Below are 20,607 nucleotides of genomic sequence, written 5' to 3'. Positions count from 1 at the left end.
GCTGAAAAGAATCCAGGATAAGGTGCAAGAGGAAAACTCTGAGCTGGATGTAATTTTCCTTCACTCCATAATCCATCAGGAAGCCCTGTGTAAATCTGTATTGCAGCTTGATCATGTAGTTAAACCAGTCGTGAATCTCGTTAAATTTATATCACTACGAGCTAGGGGGCTTCATCAATTTATTAAGTTACTTGAGGAAACTGATGCTGATCACCAGGACTTGCTTGATCATGTCCGCTGGTTACATTTAGGGAAAGTATGTCGACGGGTGTGGGAGCTCATAGGGGAGATTGGCTCATTTTTGGAGTTAAACAGGAAAGCTGACGATTTTCCCGAGCTGAGCGACGCAGATTGGCTTTGTGATTTTGCTTTTGCTGTGGATGTATTGACACACATGGATGAGCTGAACATGAAGCTACAAGGAAAAGATCAATTTGTGCACCAAATGTACACAAACGTGAGAGCCTTCAAAGCCAAGTTGGCTTTATTTTCGATACAAATTTCAAACAAATCATTCGCCCATTTCCCCACACTAGCGACACTGAAAGAGGCTCCTCGACATGTGGAGAAATACAGCAAATCGCTTGACAACCTGCACGTAGAATTCTGCCTTCGGTTCGCTGATTTAGAAAAAATTGACTCGTCACTTCAGCTGGTGTCATGTCCCCTGTCGCAAGACTATGAAACAGCGCCACAGGAGTTACAATTGGAACTGATTGATCTTCAATGTGACTCTTCCTCAAAGGTGAAGTTCAACTCCCTTACACTGGATGAGTTTTATGCTTCACTAAGTGAAGCCAATTTTCCAAACATGAGGAAGATGGCACAGAGGATGCTGGTGTTGTTTGGCTCTACCTACGTGTGTGAGCAGGCGTTCACCGTGATGCACATCAACCAATCATGCCACAGATCACAGTTAACTGATGAACACCTCAGATCTGTCCTAAGAATTGCCACAACCAATCTGACACCAAACTTTGATGCACTGGCAGAAAAGGGTGACTGTGAAAGGGTGAAGTCCCTCCCCACTGTGGTCCACGAAAGGAGAAGGGCTGGACTCCGGGATCCCACGCAACGGTGGATGGGTCCAATTGGGACTGATTGGGCCAAATAAGACCCATTGACAACCTTGTTAAAATGTGCACCTCATTGTTGAGGGATGAACCGACTGGAAGAAAGCTGGGGCAGGTACATAACAAAGCCTGTTGTGAGTACCAAGGTGTACCTTGCCTGTTTGCGAACTTTGATCAGTGTGTGTTTTAGGGTTGTGATTACCCTGGGTTTGTTTTATGTTTTGGGGGTTCCAGTCCCTGTTTTTGTAAATAAACATAGCTGTTATTATAAAACACCTCCTGCGCTGTGTGTGCTCCTGCCTACCTGCAACCAGATTCCAGCAGCCTACATCCCACACCGTGAACAACAACACTGTTCCCTCTGAAATTAAATATCAGTCTTTACATGTAATTAGTTCCCACAAGCACAACCAAGAGGGTTCTATCCCTATTACTTCTTGAAATTGGAGGAGACTTCATCAGGTGGGAAAGGCCATCAGGAATTACTTTAATCACAAAATAAAATTCTTTGCTTGTTACAGGAAAGGACTTCCCTCATTTGATGTCTCATTTGATTGGTTTGCTTAATTGACTGAATAAGCGCCCAAATGTAATTCACAGAATCTGTTACCTACTTCACTTCACCAGTGCAGCTGGGGGTTCACTTACTTTTGCAAATACCATAATTCAATGTTTCATGTCGTTTTTTCACTCTAAACAATTACATGCAATTGATAAACATAAACCTGCCATTTAATTTATGAAAAATTGAAAAATCATGGTAAAACAACAGAAAACTTTGAACTGCTCAAGGGGTTCACATACTTTAAAGCGGCACTGTAGATCGCCTTCAAAAGGTCATCTCACCCAAAACAGTTAACTCAAGCTTCAAAACCAAATAATTTTCTCATATAAATAGTGCCCCCAAAATGAAAAGTCCCTTTAGCGTTGTGTTAACACTGCAGGTCAAAATGTTTAGATGTTTTGTCAGTATGGCAGTGGACCATAGAAATATCCCTCAGGTGCACATTTCAGTCTTGGCTGGATTGGTTCATGTAGTAAATGCTTCCAGAATACTATGTGTATCAAACAGAAAAAAGATTAATTCAAAAGTAGCCTATAAGGTTTCACACACTCATACTGCCATGGAAATTGTTACAGTAATTGCCATACATCGTGGTTACAGTAACAGAAAATGTGTACAGCACAATATATACTGTCAAACAATAAGCACATCAAAACTAAAATGATGTATAGCCTATACACTTACAACACATACAGTAAGGAAGTAAAGCATAGCTGGAGTTTCAATAGTTGTCGTCCTCACTCTCCTGCTCATCCTTGGGCTCCTGTCTGTCTGGCCACAGATCTTCATCGACATCACATCTGATGGTCTCCCTTGCTATGCAATGGGGGAAGAATTGTTGTGTATGCCGCAACCATCCCCTTCACTGATCTGCTGTGACATCATCACAAACAGCATCCATTGCAGGAGCAGGGACCTCTGGTTTTGAGCCCGATGCTCATAGACCCTCCACCTCCATGCAGAAAAAAACTCCTCGATAGGATTGATGAATGGGGAGTAAGGTGATAAAAGCACCATCAGCATTCTTGGATGGGCAGTGAATCACGCCCTGATGAGCGGGCCACGGTGGAAGCTTACGGTGTCCCTCACAATGACAAATGTAGGCAAGTGAGGCCCTACCAAACCCCTCTCATGTAGAGGGGTAAGATCGGAAACCATGTGAGGCCATGGTTGACCACATGGTCCACAAGTGTAGCTTAAATTACATCTGGCACAGCTTGTTGTCTTCGTCCTCCTCGGCCTCTTCCCACTACTCCACCACCACGCACCCTCGGTTCCTCTTCTTCTTCCTCGAGTATGCAGTTACCCTTGGTTGTTTCCCTGGCCAGATGCTTCCATGTTCATTAATTGTACTGAACTTGGTCAAGCTCTAGATATTTGATGGAAGCATTTATACTCCTGGATAGCACCTGGCAGCTAACTAAACTTACTGTGTGAATGGTGATTGGATGTGTGAAACTCCCCCTTGATTAGTTAAGTTCTATTGCACCTGAAAATTAAGCAGATGATCCAAGAGATTCATATTACAGTATATACCATGATGATTTTTATACTATTATGTGCCTGAAAGATTTTGACAGTGGAGTGAACTATTGTGCAGGTGATGGATGTACACAAGGAAACTATGCCAACATGTCTTGCAGAGAACAACCACTTGACTAAAAAGCAACACTCAGTTTAGAGCTATAGACCAACATATATTCAATTGGTAATTGGGCTTACTGAAGGCAATTGTACATAACCATTTGCAAAGATGTGCTAAATAATTTGAAATGTGTGCAAACTGTAGGCAATTGTACTTGTCATTTGCAATACAATTGCAATTTGATTAAAGGAATGATAAATTCCAATCTGTTGTGAACAAGTGCCCAGTGGTTTGGCGGTTTGCACGAGTTGTTTTGACAATGTCATTTCTGTTTCGTGAAATGAGCCAAAGCAATGGAGACAAACTGTAACAGGAAATCTTTTAGAGGGATTGGGATAGATTATTACATTCCAATTGATATCCTTGTATAACATTTTAACTACTGAAATAAAAGATTTCCCCAGAAACCAAATAAATCCAAAGCTTTATATATAAATGTTCGACTGTATAGCAAACTCTTTATAAAAGGTGAGAAATACAATGATTGCCTTGGACTCCACATACTTTGAATAATCTACTAGATCTAAAACCAATCTTATTTTGTTGCTAATATGGCGATACGCCATGAAGCCAGTTTTTTTTCATTTATTATTTCTATCAGATTTCTGTTAAAATTTCTGTTTCAGAGTTCTAGCAAAAAAAAAGTGCTAATTTTTTATAATCTACATTTAGAAGGGCAGTCGGTCTTCAGTTTTCTATATAATAAAGGATCTTTGTTTGGTTCAAGTTAATTATTGCTTCATTGTTGTTAATATTTTCTCCTTCTGTATACAGTTCGATAAGTGGGATAATACTCAAGTAAAATAAAGTAGTCAAACTGTAAATCAGGAGGCTTTCCAGTTTTCATTTGTTTCAAGGGCTGCAATTTCTCAATTTAATATAGGTTCAAAGATGGATATGTATAATTCTTTGTTTTAAAAGACCCAATATGTTCTGCTATATCTTGGGGATTAGTGTTTACATACTGTATTGTTAATTTTCAGTGTGGAAATATTGTTTCTTTTACTATTTCGTTTTCCAATGAAACATTTTTTGGGGTGTTTTTTGTCTGACCCTGGTAGTATAAATGCTCCTTTATGCTCCTTTAGCAGCATCTGTATATAGTTTGTCTATTTTTTTATTAAATAAAACATTAATTGTTTTCCATTATTTCTTTAAAAACTGTGATAATCCCAACCTCCCAACCTTTCACGTACACCTAAACTGTCCAATGACTGCTTCGGAATCGCCCACAAAGATCCGCACTAAACTCGGATTGGCCTGTTTAGTTAGTGTGACGTTTCATTGGCCGCACCGGGATATTTGAAATCCGGGTGTAGACGTCAGTTGTGGTGCGAAAATCAATAACGTAGCACGTTTCAGTGCAGCGGTAGTATTATAAGTCAAATCAACAATATTTTAAATAAAAATCGTATCCTAAATGGGAGTCTATTAAAGAACGCAACAATGGACGTCGGTTCATATTTACAGTAAGTTTAAGAGTCAAGTTTCAAAATGTTCCATCGTCTGAGCTATAGCTAGCTAGTTATCTTAGGATAGCAGAATTACAACAAACACCGATTATTTTTCTGATACTCTCCACATAATAGTTTCGGTAATAATTTTGCACTGGAACTAACATTACTCCTCTAAGTCTGGTATCTAGTGTCAGTGGGATGGACTTTTGACTTACCGAACATCATCATGTTGTTAGCGCATATGTAGGAACCAGATGGCTAGTATCAAGCGGAGCGAGCTAGCTACTGTTATTTGTCGTGTGACAGTTTCATTATAATATGTAAGAACATCATCTTTTGCAGAGCGTTTGAAGGGAACTTGAACACATACTCCGGAGACGATCCGCTTGATCCATGGGATAGGTAACGTATAGCTAGCTGGCTATTGCAAGTGTCATTATGGATGTTTGTTTGACAACAGTCTCAGTTTATTAGCTAGCTACAGTTAGGTGCGAAATTATTTGGACAGTGACATAATTTTGACCCTGAAATCTACCACAATTGATTTGAAATGGAAGTATCGAGATTCAATTGAAATGCAGACCTTCAGCTTTAATTTGAGGGTATTTATATCAAAATTGGAGGAAGGGTTTAGGATTTGAAACAGTTTTCATATATAGTCCCTTCATTCCAGGGGACCAAATATTTCCGGAACTTACTGTATGTGTTGACGTTACTCGTCTACAAAACTTTCGATATGTGATGGCAAAGTTAATATTAACATATATATTTTGACTGTGTATACATAGATTTGTGCATTTTCTAGAGGGGAAGCTCCCTCTCGAAGAAAGGAAAGGCATGTCTGTTGTACTAGATCGTCTTGTTGAAAGGTTTCTGAAAGATGAACGCTACCATAACGACCCCCGCTACGTCGATCATTGCATCAAATGTGTAAGTTGTCACCACAGCCAGTCGAGTTTTCATTTCAAGAGTATTAGGCTATTGTGGATACAAATTTGACTATTTCTGGTCTCATACTTAGTTATCAAACTGCAGATTGGTGTCAATTCTATTTAAACATAGCACAAGAAGTAAGGACATTTCTGTTTGGTAGATTATTTATTTGTCGTAACAATGCTTCTCGGCAATACATCTTATACCGTTGGAATGCCTGTTTGGTTCCCTTTAAAATGGTGCCACATTTGTAAGGAACATGCATTTGTGGGATGAGCAGCAGAGCTGAGTATGTGGGTTGTGCCCATGAAAAATGTGCCAACATTCTCCTAGTCTCCTGTTGGTATTCACTCTTGCTTTGAGTTGTTTGTTGGATTGGATGATTGAACTCTCGAGTCCAGACCTCAACCCAATTGAACACTTTTGGTATCAGCTTGGGTACGTGTTAGTGACCAACACAATCACAATGGCTGATCTACAACAACTCTTGGTTGAGGAATGGAATGCCATCCCACAGCAATGTATGACCAGGTTTGTGACCAGCATCATGAGGAGGTGGTGCCAGGTTGTTGTGGCTGCGTATGGATCTTCCTTGAGGGTGTATTAAATTCATAAACTGTAAAATTGCCAATATGTCTTGTTTGTTCCTTGTTACTGATTCACCAAACAACTCAAAACAAGAGTGAATACCAACATAAATTATAATAATATAATAAAATGTTAAGCATTTAGCAATTTTGGCAAATTTTTCATGAGCGCGCAACCCACATACTCAGCTCTGCTGCTTATCCCCCAAATGCATGTTGCTTACCAAAGTGGCACCATTTAAAAGGGAAATAAATAGGCTTTTCAACGGTATATAATATTCTTTTTCTCATTATTATTTACTACAAGTACTTGCATTCCTGTTCTAAGTTTTGTCCTATTTCAGGCCAGCTTTTATGATGATCCCATCAAAGTGTACAGTTATGTGCACGGCCAGGGCATTGGAACCAGGGTGGCGACTTTGTACATTGCTTGGGCTCAGCAATTTGAGAAAATTGGTCAGTTGTCGCAAGCTGAAGCAGTCTATCAGAGAGCTGTGGAGAACCAGGCCAAACCTGTGGACACAGTGCTTCAGCACTACCGGTAATATTTATTTAAAAAATGAAATAAATTAATTTATGACTTTCTAAAAGCCATCTACTTGATTAAAACTGAAATTGCTCCTTTACAGGAAGTTCCAGAGCGAGGTGTTAAGGCCTCAGGCGAGCTCAACTGGTATGAATGCTGTTTACCTTACTTCATCATTGTGCTTTATTGGTGGTAATAGTATCATCATGTTCATGTTTGTCGCGTTCCTGTCGTTAACATAGATGTGCCTCGGAATCCTCTACAAAATTCACAATTAGCCAATCAACAATCTCGTCCAAGAGAAAATGTTCAGCCGCAGTGCAAGGTTGGTTTAAAAACAATTTTGTACTTATTTCTGCTGAGCCTTATTTTGGTCTACAGTGCTGTGATCAAGTTAATGTGTGAAAGCAAATTAAAATGCTCTTTGTGTCAAGGACCCGGATCCACCCCAGTTCCCAGATGACAGAACAGTTCGTATGTAAGTGCAATTATATTTCTTTGGGACTTGGCATTTTCAGTTGTGTTGCCCTCTGTAGACACGTTGCATTTTGTCCTCTGCAGAATCTCCAAGTCTGAAAACAACCCATCCAACCAACCCAAGGCCCAGAGCGGATCTGTGCAGCAGATATCCATGTACTGTGTGAGTGAGTTAGTCTGCGAGGACTCGGAGTACAGCTTTGAAGAACTGAGAGCTCTTCGCTACTGGGGAAAGTGTAAGCAGCAAGCCAAGTTGCGAGAACTAGGTAAATATTAACCTTGACAACCTTTACTGATTTCATCAATAAAAGAAAAGTGGCATAACACAGTTCCTAGATTCAGATACTTCTTTTGATAATATAATATAATTTGATGATGACATTTTTAGTCATTATGATCAGGTATATGAGTCTGCTAATTAGCCCAGTTCTCAAACCAGTGGTTAAAGCAGTGGATTTAAGTGAGCACATCCAGTGTAGTATTATAGATAAAAGCATGTTACACTTGGTAACATTCTCGCTCTCACTCCGGCTGTATGATCTTCATATCACATTCTGTACCTGTGTCTAAGCTGAGTGTGTTAATGAGAGCAGGAAAGGATGGGATCTTTTTTTTCTGATGGCAATCTCCTGTTTGCAGAGGAATGCCAGAGGAAGGATCGAGAGTGTGAGGAGGAGGTGAGACGAATGCAAGAACTCCTGAACCAACTGGAGAGCAAATCCCCTATTCAACCAGCAGAGTCCCAGGCACCCAACAGGCCTCATGGCATGCAGCAGGTAACAACACACTGCTCTTGTCAAAGGGGCATAATTCACGAATGATATACAGAGGAATGGCTTTCATTTGCTGCTGAAGTCTGTTAAACCAGATGGAAAGTACTGCAAAGCTTTTGATAACTGATGGGACCGTAACCATTGACAGTGCATCCTTTTCAAAAACAACATTATTTTTCTGTTCATAATGTTAATAATCAGTGTGATGAAGTTTTGTGGGCTCATATTTTCATGTAGCTTGGAAAGAGTAATAAGCCCTGGTCATTTGCAATGAGAGATTCAGGACAGTGTCATGGCTCCAAGCAGTCTGTCGGTGGTGGTGGTCCTCGCACCTCCACTGAATGCATCCAATAGATGTGGACTAAAATGTTGACCATTACTTAACATGCCATTTACGTTGTAGGATGATCGGGCTCTGGCATCAGCAGCATTGCGGCCAGAGCAAACGCCACTGATGGCCAGGCCTGCAGCAGCATTGCGGCCAGAGCAAACGCCACTGATGGCCAGACCTGCAGCAGCACTGCGGCCAGAGCAAACGCCACTGATGGCCAGACCTGCAGCAGCACTTGGCAGTCGGCCAGAGCAAACGCCACTGATGGCCAGACCTGCAGCAGCACTTGGCAGTCGGCTTTCTCTTAGCCACAGACCAGCTCCAACCTTCAGGCCCAGTTTGGCCCTGCAGCCCCGTCTGGACCTGGGTGCTCGTCGAAAGTCCGAGCCGCCCACCTCTGCCTTGGGGGGCTCGGCCAGTTCAGTCCGGTCCCTCCCACCAACTGGTCGCCTGTGTCCCCTGGAGGAAGCCGAGGCGTCGCGCTGTGAGGTCGACTCCCTCCATCAGATTTCAGCGTCGGCACCTCGCTCGGCCCAGCCAGAGGGCCCATCCTCCTCACTATCGCCAGCTGTAGCTCCGGTCACCTCCACGTCCTGCCTTCAGCCCTGGCAGACTTCCCTTCAACAGCACCAGACGAGTAATAGACAAGAGAGCACAGGTACTCTCCCCATCCAACGCCAGTCAAGCTCAGCTGAGGTCCCCTGCGGAGCCTTAGGTCAGAGCAGCCACCCTGTGCTGAGCAGTGCTGAGCCCCTCCACATCTACAGCAGCAGTTTCCAGCAGCCCCTTGAGGAAGAAGATCAGTAAGTGTGCTATAGTCCAGGGCACTCACCTAGTCAAACAAACCCGAAAAACTCCCTTGTGGTAAACCTTGCTGATTCAATGTCTTCTAACTTCTCAGATTGTAGGTTTGGACCTGAATTTGTGTTTCATTTGCCTTTTGTCTTCTGTTTTGGGCCCTCTACAATAATCGATTATAACCGCTAGCTAATTTACAAAGATCAAGTTTGCTTTCAGTCCGTTTAGTTTGTCAAGTGCTGTTGTCACTCACATAGGATGCTTGAAAACCAGCTGCCATTTATCTTAAGTTGGGCTTTCTTTTTTGAGTAATTGAAAAAAAAAAAAAAAAAAAAGTCTGATGCTGTAGCTGTGTTTGCGGTTGCTGGGACATGAGGATAAGTTGTGGTTAGTTGTGTTAAGATAAGTGTTTTTCACACGTCATTTGTTTTTTTTTCCTCCAGTGATGTCTCAAAACATGTGGAGGACGAGGAGAGTTGCAGAGAAGGCGCTAACAACGGTTGGTACCTCATGTAAATCTTGTGTCAACAAAGCATGTCCTGGAATAGTTTGGTTTAATGTATGTACTTTACAGTTTTTATGAATTATTTTGATAAGCAAAATATAATTTTTTTTCAAATTTGTTAAATAAATGTCAGCTGTTTCATTTATGTACCTTTGAAATATATTAGTATTAGAGGACAATAAAGCTACATTTTGAATTGAAATAAATGTGAAGTTGATTATGAAGCTGGAATAGAGTATCATGGTGCCAGAGGGGTCTACTGTCTCTGGCACTTCCACTTGCCTACTGACACACTGCTGTTTGTCATCCTGTCAGTGTCACTGGTGGGGCAGGGGAACCACTCCCACGTCACTCCTAACAACTCCTTGGGATACGTCCAGGCGACTCCATCTCGAGTTCTCCCCTCCCCCACGGTCCACACGCGGGAGGCACTCGGTGAGCATCGGGCATCTGAGTTTGTGCTGTCAGATCTGTGTTCTGCTTGACTAGCTTTTGGGTTCAACAACTGAGAGGAGCTCGAAGCAGATAGATTCCTCATCGCAAATATGTTTCTGATAAATTTCTTTCAGTTGAACACAGTACCAAAAAGCTGTGAGGAAACCTAAAACCCTTTCGCTGACTTTATCTAATGATGTTTGAGCGAATCGCTACATTAACCACATCTTGAGTGGCCAGTCTTTGATTCTCACAGAACTTCACAGACGTATCCCCAATCTTAGACATTACTCCACTAGGGGGCATCATAGCTAAAATAATTAACTCAACTGTTTGTTGAAAAAAATGGTTGAAATAGTAATTCACCTGATGTATTTTTTTTCTCCCTTACCAAGATCTGATCATGGACATGTTCCAAGCCCCAACCTTTGCGCCAGATGGCCTTTCTCTGATTGCTGAGGAGGGGGTCAACTTAGGCCATTCAAGAACCGGTAAGTCATGAAGGTTTCTGGCACCCATTGTATGTGTTGAGGTCAGAATGACGTTTTCTCTGTGTTGCGTGAATGTGGGTGTGTATGCTAATTGGGGCGCACAGGTGTTGGTGATGGTGAGAATTGTGCCGTGGTGTGTGTGCACCTATGCGGGTGCCTACGGTAATCGGGTCACCTGGTGTGTGGGTAGCGCCAGAGCGCGTTATATCAATTGCTCATTCAGTGTTGTAGTAATGAACGGAAAGAGGGTGATGGGGGAAGCCCTACTTTTGCTGACCGCACTCAAACTGCTGCTTGAACAATAGAAAGTTAATGGATATATGGACTTATGAATGTTCTGACTCTGACGAATTACCAAAAGAACAATAAAAGGGATTTACAATAAAAGGGATTTACACACTGGGTTTCCGGACTAATGAGTCACTGGAGTTATTCACATGCCTAAACAGCAAGCGCGTCTGGCAGGTTAAAGCATTCCCCAATACAGCCTCTCGACGACAATCAAAAGAACGTCTACAGAAGTAGTCGTCTACAGTATGCATCGTCTGAATGAGTTAGGAAGGTCTACCCCACAACATTGTCTAGTGACACAGGTGAATGATGCGTTAGTGTATTCCACCCTGGTCCTTTTTCTTTCCTTCAGATAAACCAGCCATGCCGCTGCCTAGCGCTGCTGCTGCTTTTTTCACCATCTTCCAGGATGAAGATGACAAGGAGAACGGAGGGTAAACTATTTCACTTGCAGTATCCTCCTCAAAATAGCCTGAGCATCGTTGCTTTACCATTTGTGGGTGCTAATTTCTTTCTGTTTTGAATTTTCCCATTCATTTACAGACTCGTTATGGGAGACAAACCAAAACAATTGCAGACCAGGGCAGAAATCCCAGTACCTGAACGATCACAACAGAACGTATGTTTGACTGTCAATTGGTTGATTATCATCAGATTTCCGAACGAATTGTCTGTTTTGCCTTGTCATCACAGTGCTGTTGATATGCTCTCTGGTAGTGGCTTCTTCAAGGGTGTGTAGCTGTATATGAATAGGCACAGCCCCCCCCTGTATTCTGTCTAAATGTTTCAATTGGCTATCACATCAGGAACCTCCTGTTGTCGTGGACTTTATGACTGACGAGACGATGTGGGGATCGCGGCACCACTCTCTGGCCGCCTGTCCTAACAGCACCCGAGACTTCGCCCTGTCGGCCCACCTGGTATCCACTCCATTCCACCTCAGCGGCCCGCACCCCTTGGAGCTAGAGTCCGATCAAGGTGCCAGGGTCTCTCAATGCCAAACACAGTGATCAGTCATCTTAAGAGAACAGATGTGAACAGCTGTGGGTAGAAGCTTTGCGTAGATGTCTCAGACTTAACTGACCTGACAAAGATGGCTGAACATTGCTACTTGTTCGATATCTATTTATTGTCTACAAGCTTAAAACATATGTGTTTTCCCTATCAAGTGTAGGCCCTGATGTGAAGACAAATAAGTGTTGTCAGATTGTCATTTAGGCTGTAATGCGTTTTTCAAATACAAGTGTCACAAAGGTGGATGTTATTTTCTACGATGTTGAGCGGTTCTTTTACTGTTGTTTTGTTCTATTGTAGAAAATGATGCAGCTACGGTCTTTGGATCTGATGAAAACCACCCCTTCACACGCCAGCTCAACAAACTCAGGTAGTCGACTCTTCACGTAGGTGGGAAAGTTGAGAACTATACAAGTGGATTAAGTGCACTACATAAAATTGTTAACACTCAAAGGCTTTTACGGCCCAATGTTTTAACACATTCACCATAATGAGTCATCATTAGTGTCTCTCCCCTGTGAGAGATGGACCCAGTGCCAACTGCCTAAAGCCTTGTCTGTCCTGATCTTTTGTTTCATCTCAGCCCCATCATAGAGCAGAGCCCAGTCGATGACAAGCTGACTTCAGCGCAGTGCACAGCTGCAGCCCAGGGTACCATCGTGGGTGAGGCGTTGGCACCCGCCGAGCAGCAGCTCCATCAGAGTCAGAGCCAGACCACCTACACCAGCTCCCTCAGCGCCCACCCCCTGGCCGCCCTCTCGTTCCCAGACCACACAATTGCACCCACCGAAGACGAAAGAGCTTCTAAGATGGCTTCCACAACCCCTAAATCTAGCTGGACCATCTACCAAAGCCCAGAGAAGCCACTCCAGGACCCCTCAAAGGGCCAGTCCATTCTCCAAGAAATGGAAGCGGATGTGCCCATGGCCCAAGAGCAAGTCCCAGCCGCCTACTCGTTTCTCTCCAGGACCTCTTTTCACGCTCCGCAGATGGAGAACCTCTTTGCTGAAAGCCAGGAATTATTCCACAGGTCACACCAGGATGTTCCAATGAGCCCCGAGCCGGCCCCACGGCCAGCTCTAGATGTTTCCATGAGTCCAGCGCCCGCTTACAAACCGATCCAGGATATCCCCATGAGTCCTGCTCCAGCAGCAACGTTTGACTGGTTCAAACTCGGCAGCCCTGTGGCTGACCCTGAGCCATATATGGATCACGTATTCATGAAGAGTTCTCCCAGAGCGCATCCAAGTCTCTCTGCCAGTTTGGCTGGCTCTCGGCAGGAGGTGCCCATGCCACTGAGTCCAGCCAAGAGGCCTGAGATGTGCCTGGATGTACCCATGAGTCCTGAGCAAACACCTGCTCCTCACGCCCTCCCTGCAGGTACACCTGCTCTGCCCCTGGGCCAATGTGGGCTGTAAAGCACGGCCTAGAGTGTCTTTAAAAGCCTGAGTGGCTTAATGCCAGAGCCTCAGTAGACATGTGCTTTACCAAACATTGAAACATACTATACATCTAATAAATTGAAGTTCTTGGTTCACCAGAAGGTTTTTAAAGGTTTTTAGAAAATAACAACCCAGCTGTCTTTCTTTGTTTCTTCCTATCCAGCCCCTATCCATCTGGTCTCAGACCCTTGGGATGACGAGCTCATCAACTCCCTCCTCTCCAGACTTGCCACACCCCTCACCTCGTACCCAAATGTCACCACATGGCAATGCAACCTCCCCACGGTCTCCCCAAAGATGACCACCACCATGGGTGAGCATTAGGTTTTCACTGTGCCTTCAGGTGTGGTTCAACTTGTTATTGTGTACGTGTACATTAAGGCTGGATATTTAAACAGTGTGCAACAATGTGCCACTTTTTGAAGTTTGCTTTTATAGGCAACTATTCATTTTCATGGAATATGGTCATGTGAAGGATAGATAAACACCTCTCATTTCAGCCAGCTGCCAAGACTTTGTACTATGCAGTTCTGTGGTCCGAGGAAGACCACTTCGTGAAAAATGCATATTAAATTGGCAAAACATATGTGTCCGCACATAAGCAAGGCTTTTATCAGTGCCAGCTGTACTTTGGTTGGTGTCTTTGCATGCCTTTTCAGTAGTTGGATTGCTAGATTTCGACCACAACCCCTAATTGCTGGTTTGTTTGTTTGTTTGGGCAGCCAAAGAGCAGAAATGTTCTTGACTGCTGGTGTCAGGCAGACCCAGCTGAAAACCCAAATGAAGCACTCAAAAGAACCATTTTCCATGCGCTGCCATTCATTATTTGCTTTGGCCGAAGAGCATCACTGCGTGTTCCCATTATGGCATCTCACTCGTATCATTTTATTCATTCGAATGTTCCTTCCCCCAGCTGGCCAATCATTCCGAGTGGACTGTGTCCTTGGCCAGGGTGCTTTTGCAACCGTCTATCAGGCCACAAACCTCACCACATCAGAGAAGCTTTTCTTGAAGGTGAGAAACACTCCACTCACCCCGTTACAAAATTTGCGTGCGGTCTGTTGCGAATGGTCTGAAAATGGGCTTCCCTGTCGCTCCACCCCTGTAGGTGCAGAAACCAGCCAACCCGTGGGAGTACTACATCAACGTGCAGCTGAACCTGCGGCTCAAGCCCAGCGTGCGGCACCTCTTCAACAACATCCACTCGGCACACCTCTTCAAGAACGGCAGCATTTTAATCGGGGACCTCCACAACTGTGGCACCCTTCTGGTAGGACGCACTATGATGTCCTTTTTTTTTTATTTTTTATTGCAAGACATCAATAACCTCAAGTAGTTAGGGCCATTCACAGGTGCCCATGTTGGCCCAAAGTGAGAGCCCTTGTTGCAAACTGGCACTGACTGACTGTGAATAGAGGTTCATTCAAAAGCAGAATCCACAATCCTCTTCCTGTCTTCACATGTTTTATTGTTAGACACCACTTATTGATCATTTTCAAACGTAGGAATGAATTACACATTGTCCAACACAATCATACAAATGGCCGCCTCTTTAGTCACTGTGGACACTGTGTGTGTGTGTGTGTGTGTGTGTGTGTGTGTGTATGTGTGTGTGTGTGTGTGTGTGTGTCTACAGAATGCCGTAAACCTGTACAAGAGCCGCAGTGAGAAGGTGATGCCCCAGGCGCTCGTGCTGTACTTCACTTCCTGCATCCTGCACATGGTGGACCAGCTGCACAGCGCACGCATCGTCCACGCCGACATCAAGCCTGACAACTTCCTGCTCGGGGAGATGTAAGCAGCCGTCACGCTCTGAATCTCATAGAGACTGTAGTATAGAGCTCTTTAATCTGTTCTTCGGGTTATCGGGGATACATCTTGAGTGGGTGAGAAAAGGAATTAAAGATGTAAAAGGTTTAGAAGCTCCCATCAGTTAAGTATCAAGAGGATTCTAATGATGAACTGGCATTACGGGTCCGTGTATAGATTAGTGGGATTGATTTTTTTTTGTCTAGCTAAATGTCAGTCAGAAATTAGCTCTCTGCTGAATAATTAGTGCTATGTTTACTGCACATATTGAATTTGCATAAGTCATCCAGCCTTGAAATTGATTCCAATTTAATTGAATTGCGCTCTCTCAGGTTTCTGGAGAACGAGTGCTTCGATCCGGAGAACGTTGAGCACGGCCTGGCCCTGATTGACCTGGGCCAGAGCATCGACATGAGCCTCTTCCCAGAGGGCACTGCCTTCACGGCCAAGTGCAACACCTCAGCCTTCCAGTGCACCGAGATGCTGAGTGGCAGGCCCTGGAACTACCAGGTACCCAGTGCCGGGCTTTTGTGGCAAATGAGACACACCCGGGGTTAGGTTTCAGCACAGAGGGTTAATTTCCACTGCATCGCTGAAAGGTTATGGCTCTGGAAAGCAACCGCTCAAGTGCTGTTTCCCTGTCAGGAGAGTTTCCTCCATGTCCTGATTTAGCATTATAACACATTCAGAGGAAGGAAAATAATAGAAATGAATGCTCTGCACTGATACAGGAAGGCACAATGTAGCCATGGTAACCGTTCAGCCCTGTACTGTCTTCCTGAATTAGTGTAACAGAAGGAACACAACAATCTATTTATTTACTGTGCCTTAGCTAAGTATAGATATGTAATCCTCGTATGGATTCTCTCTTGTTTAAATGTATATAGGGCAATATGTGGATCCATACATTGTATTTTATATATATATATATATATATATATATATATATATATATATAAAATACAATGTATATATATATACAGCCGCGGAAAAAATTAAGAGACCACTTCAAAATTATCAGTTTCTCTGGTTTTACTATTTGTTGGTATGTGTTAAAGTAAAATGTACATTTTAGTTTTATTTTATAACCTACTGGCAACATTCCTACCAAATTTCAAATAAAAATATTGTCATTTAGATCATTTATTTGCAGAAAAATGACAATTGGTCAAAATAGCAAAAAAGATGCAGTGTCTTCAGATCTCGAATAATGCAAAGAAAACAAGCTCATATTCATTTTTAAACTACACAATACTAATGCTTTAACTTAGGAAGAGTTCAGAAATCAATATTTGGTGGAATAACCTTGATTTAAAATCACAACTTTCATGTGTCTTGGCATGCTCTCCACCAGTCTTTCACATTGCCGTTGGGTGACTTTATGCTACTCCTGGCGCAATAATTCAAGCAGCTCGGCTTCTTTTCATGGCTTGTGACCATCCATCTTCCTCTTGATCACATTTCAGAGTTTTTTTTATGGGATTCAGGTCTCGAAATTGGGCTGGCCATGACAGGGTCCTGATCTGGTGATACTCCATCCACACCTTTACTGGCCTGGCTGTGTGGCATGGAGCATTGCCCTGCTGGAAAAAACACTTCTCAGAGTTGGGGAACATTGTCAGAGCAAAAGGAAGCAAGTTTTTCTTCCGGGACAACGTTGTACTTTGCCTGGCTGAGGTTTGTAAAAGACCATAAGGATTGAACCAAAGCGGACTGGAGGGTCTCCTAGTTCGTCTTCTCTGATGAGTCCAATTTTCAGCTTTGCCCAACACATGGTCGTCTGATGGTTAGACGGAGACCTGGAGAGGCCTACAAGCCACAGAGTCTTGCACCTACTGTGAAATTGGACTCATGAAGACACTGCATCTTTTTTGCTATTTTGATCAATTGTCATTTTTCTGCAAATAAATGATCTAAATGACAATATTTTTATTTGAAATTTGGTAGGAATGTTGCCAGTAGGTTATAGAATAAAACAAAAATGTACATTTTACTTTAACACATACCAATAAATAGTAAAACCAGAGAAACTGATAATTTTGAAGTGGTCTCTTAATTTTTTCCGCGGCTGTATATATATATATATATATATATTAGTTTTTAATGAAGTGTGTATCTATGATGTCTGAAATGTTGTGTTTTATTATACTGATACCCTTTGTCGTTTTGTCCTCAGACAGACTACTTCGGCATTGCAGGCACTGTGTACTGCATGATCTTCGGCTCATACATGCAAGTGAAAAACGAGAATGGTGAATGGAAGCACAATGGCACATTCAAGCGGTGAGCTTCACTTCTCATTCACTACTCACACCTTCGAAGGTCCCCCCGCATCCTGCATCTACACTCCTACCTCTCTAGCTGCGAATGAAAAATCTAAAATGATGTTTGTGCCTTTTTTGGGGATTTTGCAGGAACCCACACAGTGAGTTGTGGCAGGAGTTCTTCCACACGCTCCTGAACGTGCCCGACTGCAGCTCCCTGCTGTGTCTGCGGCGTCTGCACAGCCGCGTGCACACAGAGCTGCAGGAGCACTACGGGACCAAACTCCGGGGCTTGAAGAACAGACTGGTGGTGCAGCTGCTGGAGGCCCGGTCCTCGCGCAGATAACACCAGCCATGCTGTTTACACACACACACACATACACACACACACACATACAACAACCGCAGACACACAGCTGACCATGGAATATCTTCAGACACACATGTGCACACACACACACACACACATACAACAACCGCAGACACACAGCTGACCATGGAATATCTTCAGACACACATGTGCACACACACACACACACAGACTTCAGGGATGTACTGAGACTTGCTGTAGCAGCACTCCTTGTTTTTGTTGTTTCGGCTGATTTTATTTTGTGTCTTTTTAATTTTTTAAGTCATTTTTTATTTATGTGTTCGAGTTGACATACTGGCATAAGCCAAACCTGAAAAGGCTCTCGTAATATGCGTTCCTAGATGTTTTGAAATGCTCATTAAAAAAAAAAAAAAAAAAGAGAGAACTGTTTTGGAAAAAAAAGCAAAAACTATGAACATTAGAAGATGTCAAATTGCAAACAGAAATGTGTAAATGTGCTTTAACTATGTCCTCAGTATTTGTCCAAAATCCATTTATTTGCCCCAAAGTGAGAATGATCCATTGCTCTCATTTTAGTCCTTTTTTTACACCGATTTATTTTTCTTTTAAGAAACAAATAAATCGCTCAGAAGTCATTATTTTTTGTCCTTAGCACAAAGATGAGTATGCACTTGAAGTGTGTGTGCTTCCTGAGAGGGGCACTGTTCGCCATGAATTTAATTAATACCTATTTAAAGCTCAGACTACCATATACAGTCAAATCTTGGGCTTAGATTAGCTCCTATCTGATGGGTAGTCATGTCCTTCCTCACGAAAGCTATGACATTGCTAAATATGTAGTTGAGTTACTTATGAAGCCTGGGAATCCACTGACCATCACAGGTGATTGCGCAGGGACCTGGTGGTTGGTTATATTGTATCTTATGTCAGCAGTTGAAAATAGTTAGTCTATTTTTAATTGACCTTGGGAATGAATACTTGAAGACTTGTGTTTGTGTGTGATTAGGTGAAGGAACTATGTTATTATGGTGGACAGAACTGTGATCCGGTGTGTTAGGCACATATCCATCTGCTTGCTGCCTCTCCCAAGCTAAGCTGCCACGTTTTATAGTCGGTAGCGTGGCTTTAGGAGGAGGGCATCCGAAGCTCCCTAACACCTGCATCGTGATTTTCCCCATCACCTTGTTTGTTCTCAGGTTCACTCACTTATAGGGATCGTTTCTCTGTGTGCAGAGTTCATCTCCCCATGGAGTGTAAGTGAGTAGCATTCAGAGAGCAACACTGTTGTGTCTCATCCAATCTACTCTGACGGCTTCACTCATTCCTGTAAGCAGTTTGTAAAGAGGAGTGGAGGGGGGTGGGGAGTGACTCAGGTACACAGTGACCTTTGAGTGCACCTAGGTGTTGTAACAACTCTGTTGTTCAAGCACTCTCACGCCAGTCAGTCAGTGTGCTTTTGTTATTTTCTTTTTTGGCAGACTGCCCTAAAACCTTGTTTGGTTGTCCCAGGTGTTCCTACTGAGCAATGAGCATACCAACATTTCAGTGTTGCTGCAGCAGTTCACATAAATGATTAAGTACAAATAACTTACTAAAACACACAGCAAGGTAGATAAAAAGACACTACACAGAAAAACTAATGCACACACAAATTTACTGAAAATGTTTAACTCTCCCTCACCTCAAAAGACGTTATAGTGGTGTGAATCAAGGTTAAAAATGTGACAAAGACTCATAAGATTTTTAATCAGATATAAATCGGGGACTGAGCAGGCCACTCCAGAACATTCCAGGATTCATTTCTCAACCAAGCTGTAGTTGACTAGGTGGTGTGCTTGGGATCATTGTCTTGTTGCAGAGTCCAATGATCAATTGATCAATGACACAAGGTTCAATTTCCCAACAGAAGGCAAGGCAAGGCAAGGCAAATTTATTTATAGAGCACATTTCGTACATTATGCAATTCAATGTGCTTTACATAAACAAACAGTAATAACATTTAAATTGAAACACAGTAAAAGAAACTTAAATAAAAATAAAATAAAAATAATTATGAAAATAAATAAATAAAACATTAAAATCAATAAATTGCAGGTAAGAGACATTATGATTAGCAGCACTAAGAAGCAGCATACCGTAATAAATAGAGAATTTCACATATAGGCTAAAGAGAATAGGTTTGTTTTTAGTCTTGTCTTGAAACTGTCTATGGTGGGGGCAGTTTTGATGTGGTCTGGTAGTAGATTCCAAAGTTTTACTGCATAATAACTGAAGGCTGCTTGACCTTGTTTAGTTTTAACAGTAGGGGCCACCAACAAGATTCTATCCTGGGATCGGAGGGGTCTGGGAGGTACATACGGCTGGAGCATGTCCTTAAAATATAAAGGTCCAAACCCATGCATGGACTTAAAAACAAGTAGCATCACTTTAAAATCAATTCTGTGGCTAACTGGAAGCCAGTGAAGAGATTTCAGTATTGGAGTTATATGTTCTGTTCTCCTGGTTTTGGTAAGAACTCTAGCAGCCGCATTTTGTATTAGCTGGAGCTTTTTAATCATCATCAAACAGAAGGCATCACGTTCCTCTTTAAAATGTCCTGGTATTTCTGAGAATCCATGATGCCAGGTAGGGATGGTATTCTTCTGGTCATAAGCCTGGCCTTTCTCACGCCAGACCTACCGCTGGTCCATGTGTCCAAACAGTTCCAGTTTAGTTTCATCAGTCCATAGAACTATCTCCCAAAACTCTGCCGTCCTGACCAAATTCCTCCTGGCATATTCCAGTCGCCCTTTGATGTTCCTCGTGGGTTAAGAGTGGAGTGTGTCTTGGTGTCCGGCCATAGAGTCCTTGTTTATTCAGT

The 20,607-nt window shown here is 42.8% G+C and overlaps 1 protein-coding gene across 1 annotated transcript; it reads left to right on the top strand.

Annotated features, from left to right (window-relative positions):
• Window positions 1-4,729: 4,729 nt before the first annotated feature.
• bub1 (BUB1 mitotic checkpoint serine/threonine kinase) lies at window positions 4,730-17,762 on the top strand (the record flags this gene model as incomplete). The annotated part of the gene is made up of 26 exons (XM_080832397.1): window positions 4,730-4,752; window positions 5,083-5,142; window positions 5,529-5,670; window positions 6,605-6,801; window positions 6,890-6,933; window positions 7,029-7,111; window positions 7,221-7,264; window positions 7,348-7,529; window positions 7,903-8,039; window positions 8,440-8,498; window positions 8,640-9,170; window positions 9,609-9,664; window positions 9,986-10,105; window positions 10,501-10,596; window positions 11,240-11,321; window positions 11,431-11,506; window positions 11,694-11,865; window positions 12,202-12,271; window positions 12,485-13,308; window positions 13,507-13,656; window positions 14,257-14,357; window positions 14,452-14,613; window positions 14,980-15,137; window positions 15,485-15,662; window positions 17,329-17,435; window positions 17,567-17,762. 26 exons carry the CDS (start codon window positions 4,730-4,732, stop codon window positions 17,760-17,762), a joined length of 4,050 nt encoding a protein of 1,349 aa, XP_080688523.1.
• Window positions 17,763-20,607: the final 2,845 nt, after the last annotated feature.

Source organism: Sprattus sprattus (assembly GCF_963457725.1).
Source record: "Sprattus sprattus genome assembly, chromosome: 2".
NCBI classification, from domain to species: domain Eukaryota; kingdom Metazoa; phylum Chordata; class Actinopteri; order Clupeiformes; family Clupeidae; genus Sprattus; species Sprattus sprattus.
The sequence above is the reverse complement of the archived record's forward strand: the minus strand, read 5'-3'. Positions and strand labels throughout refer to the sequence as shown.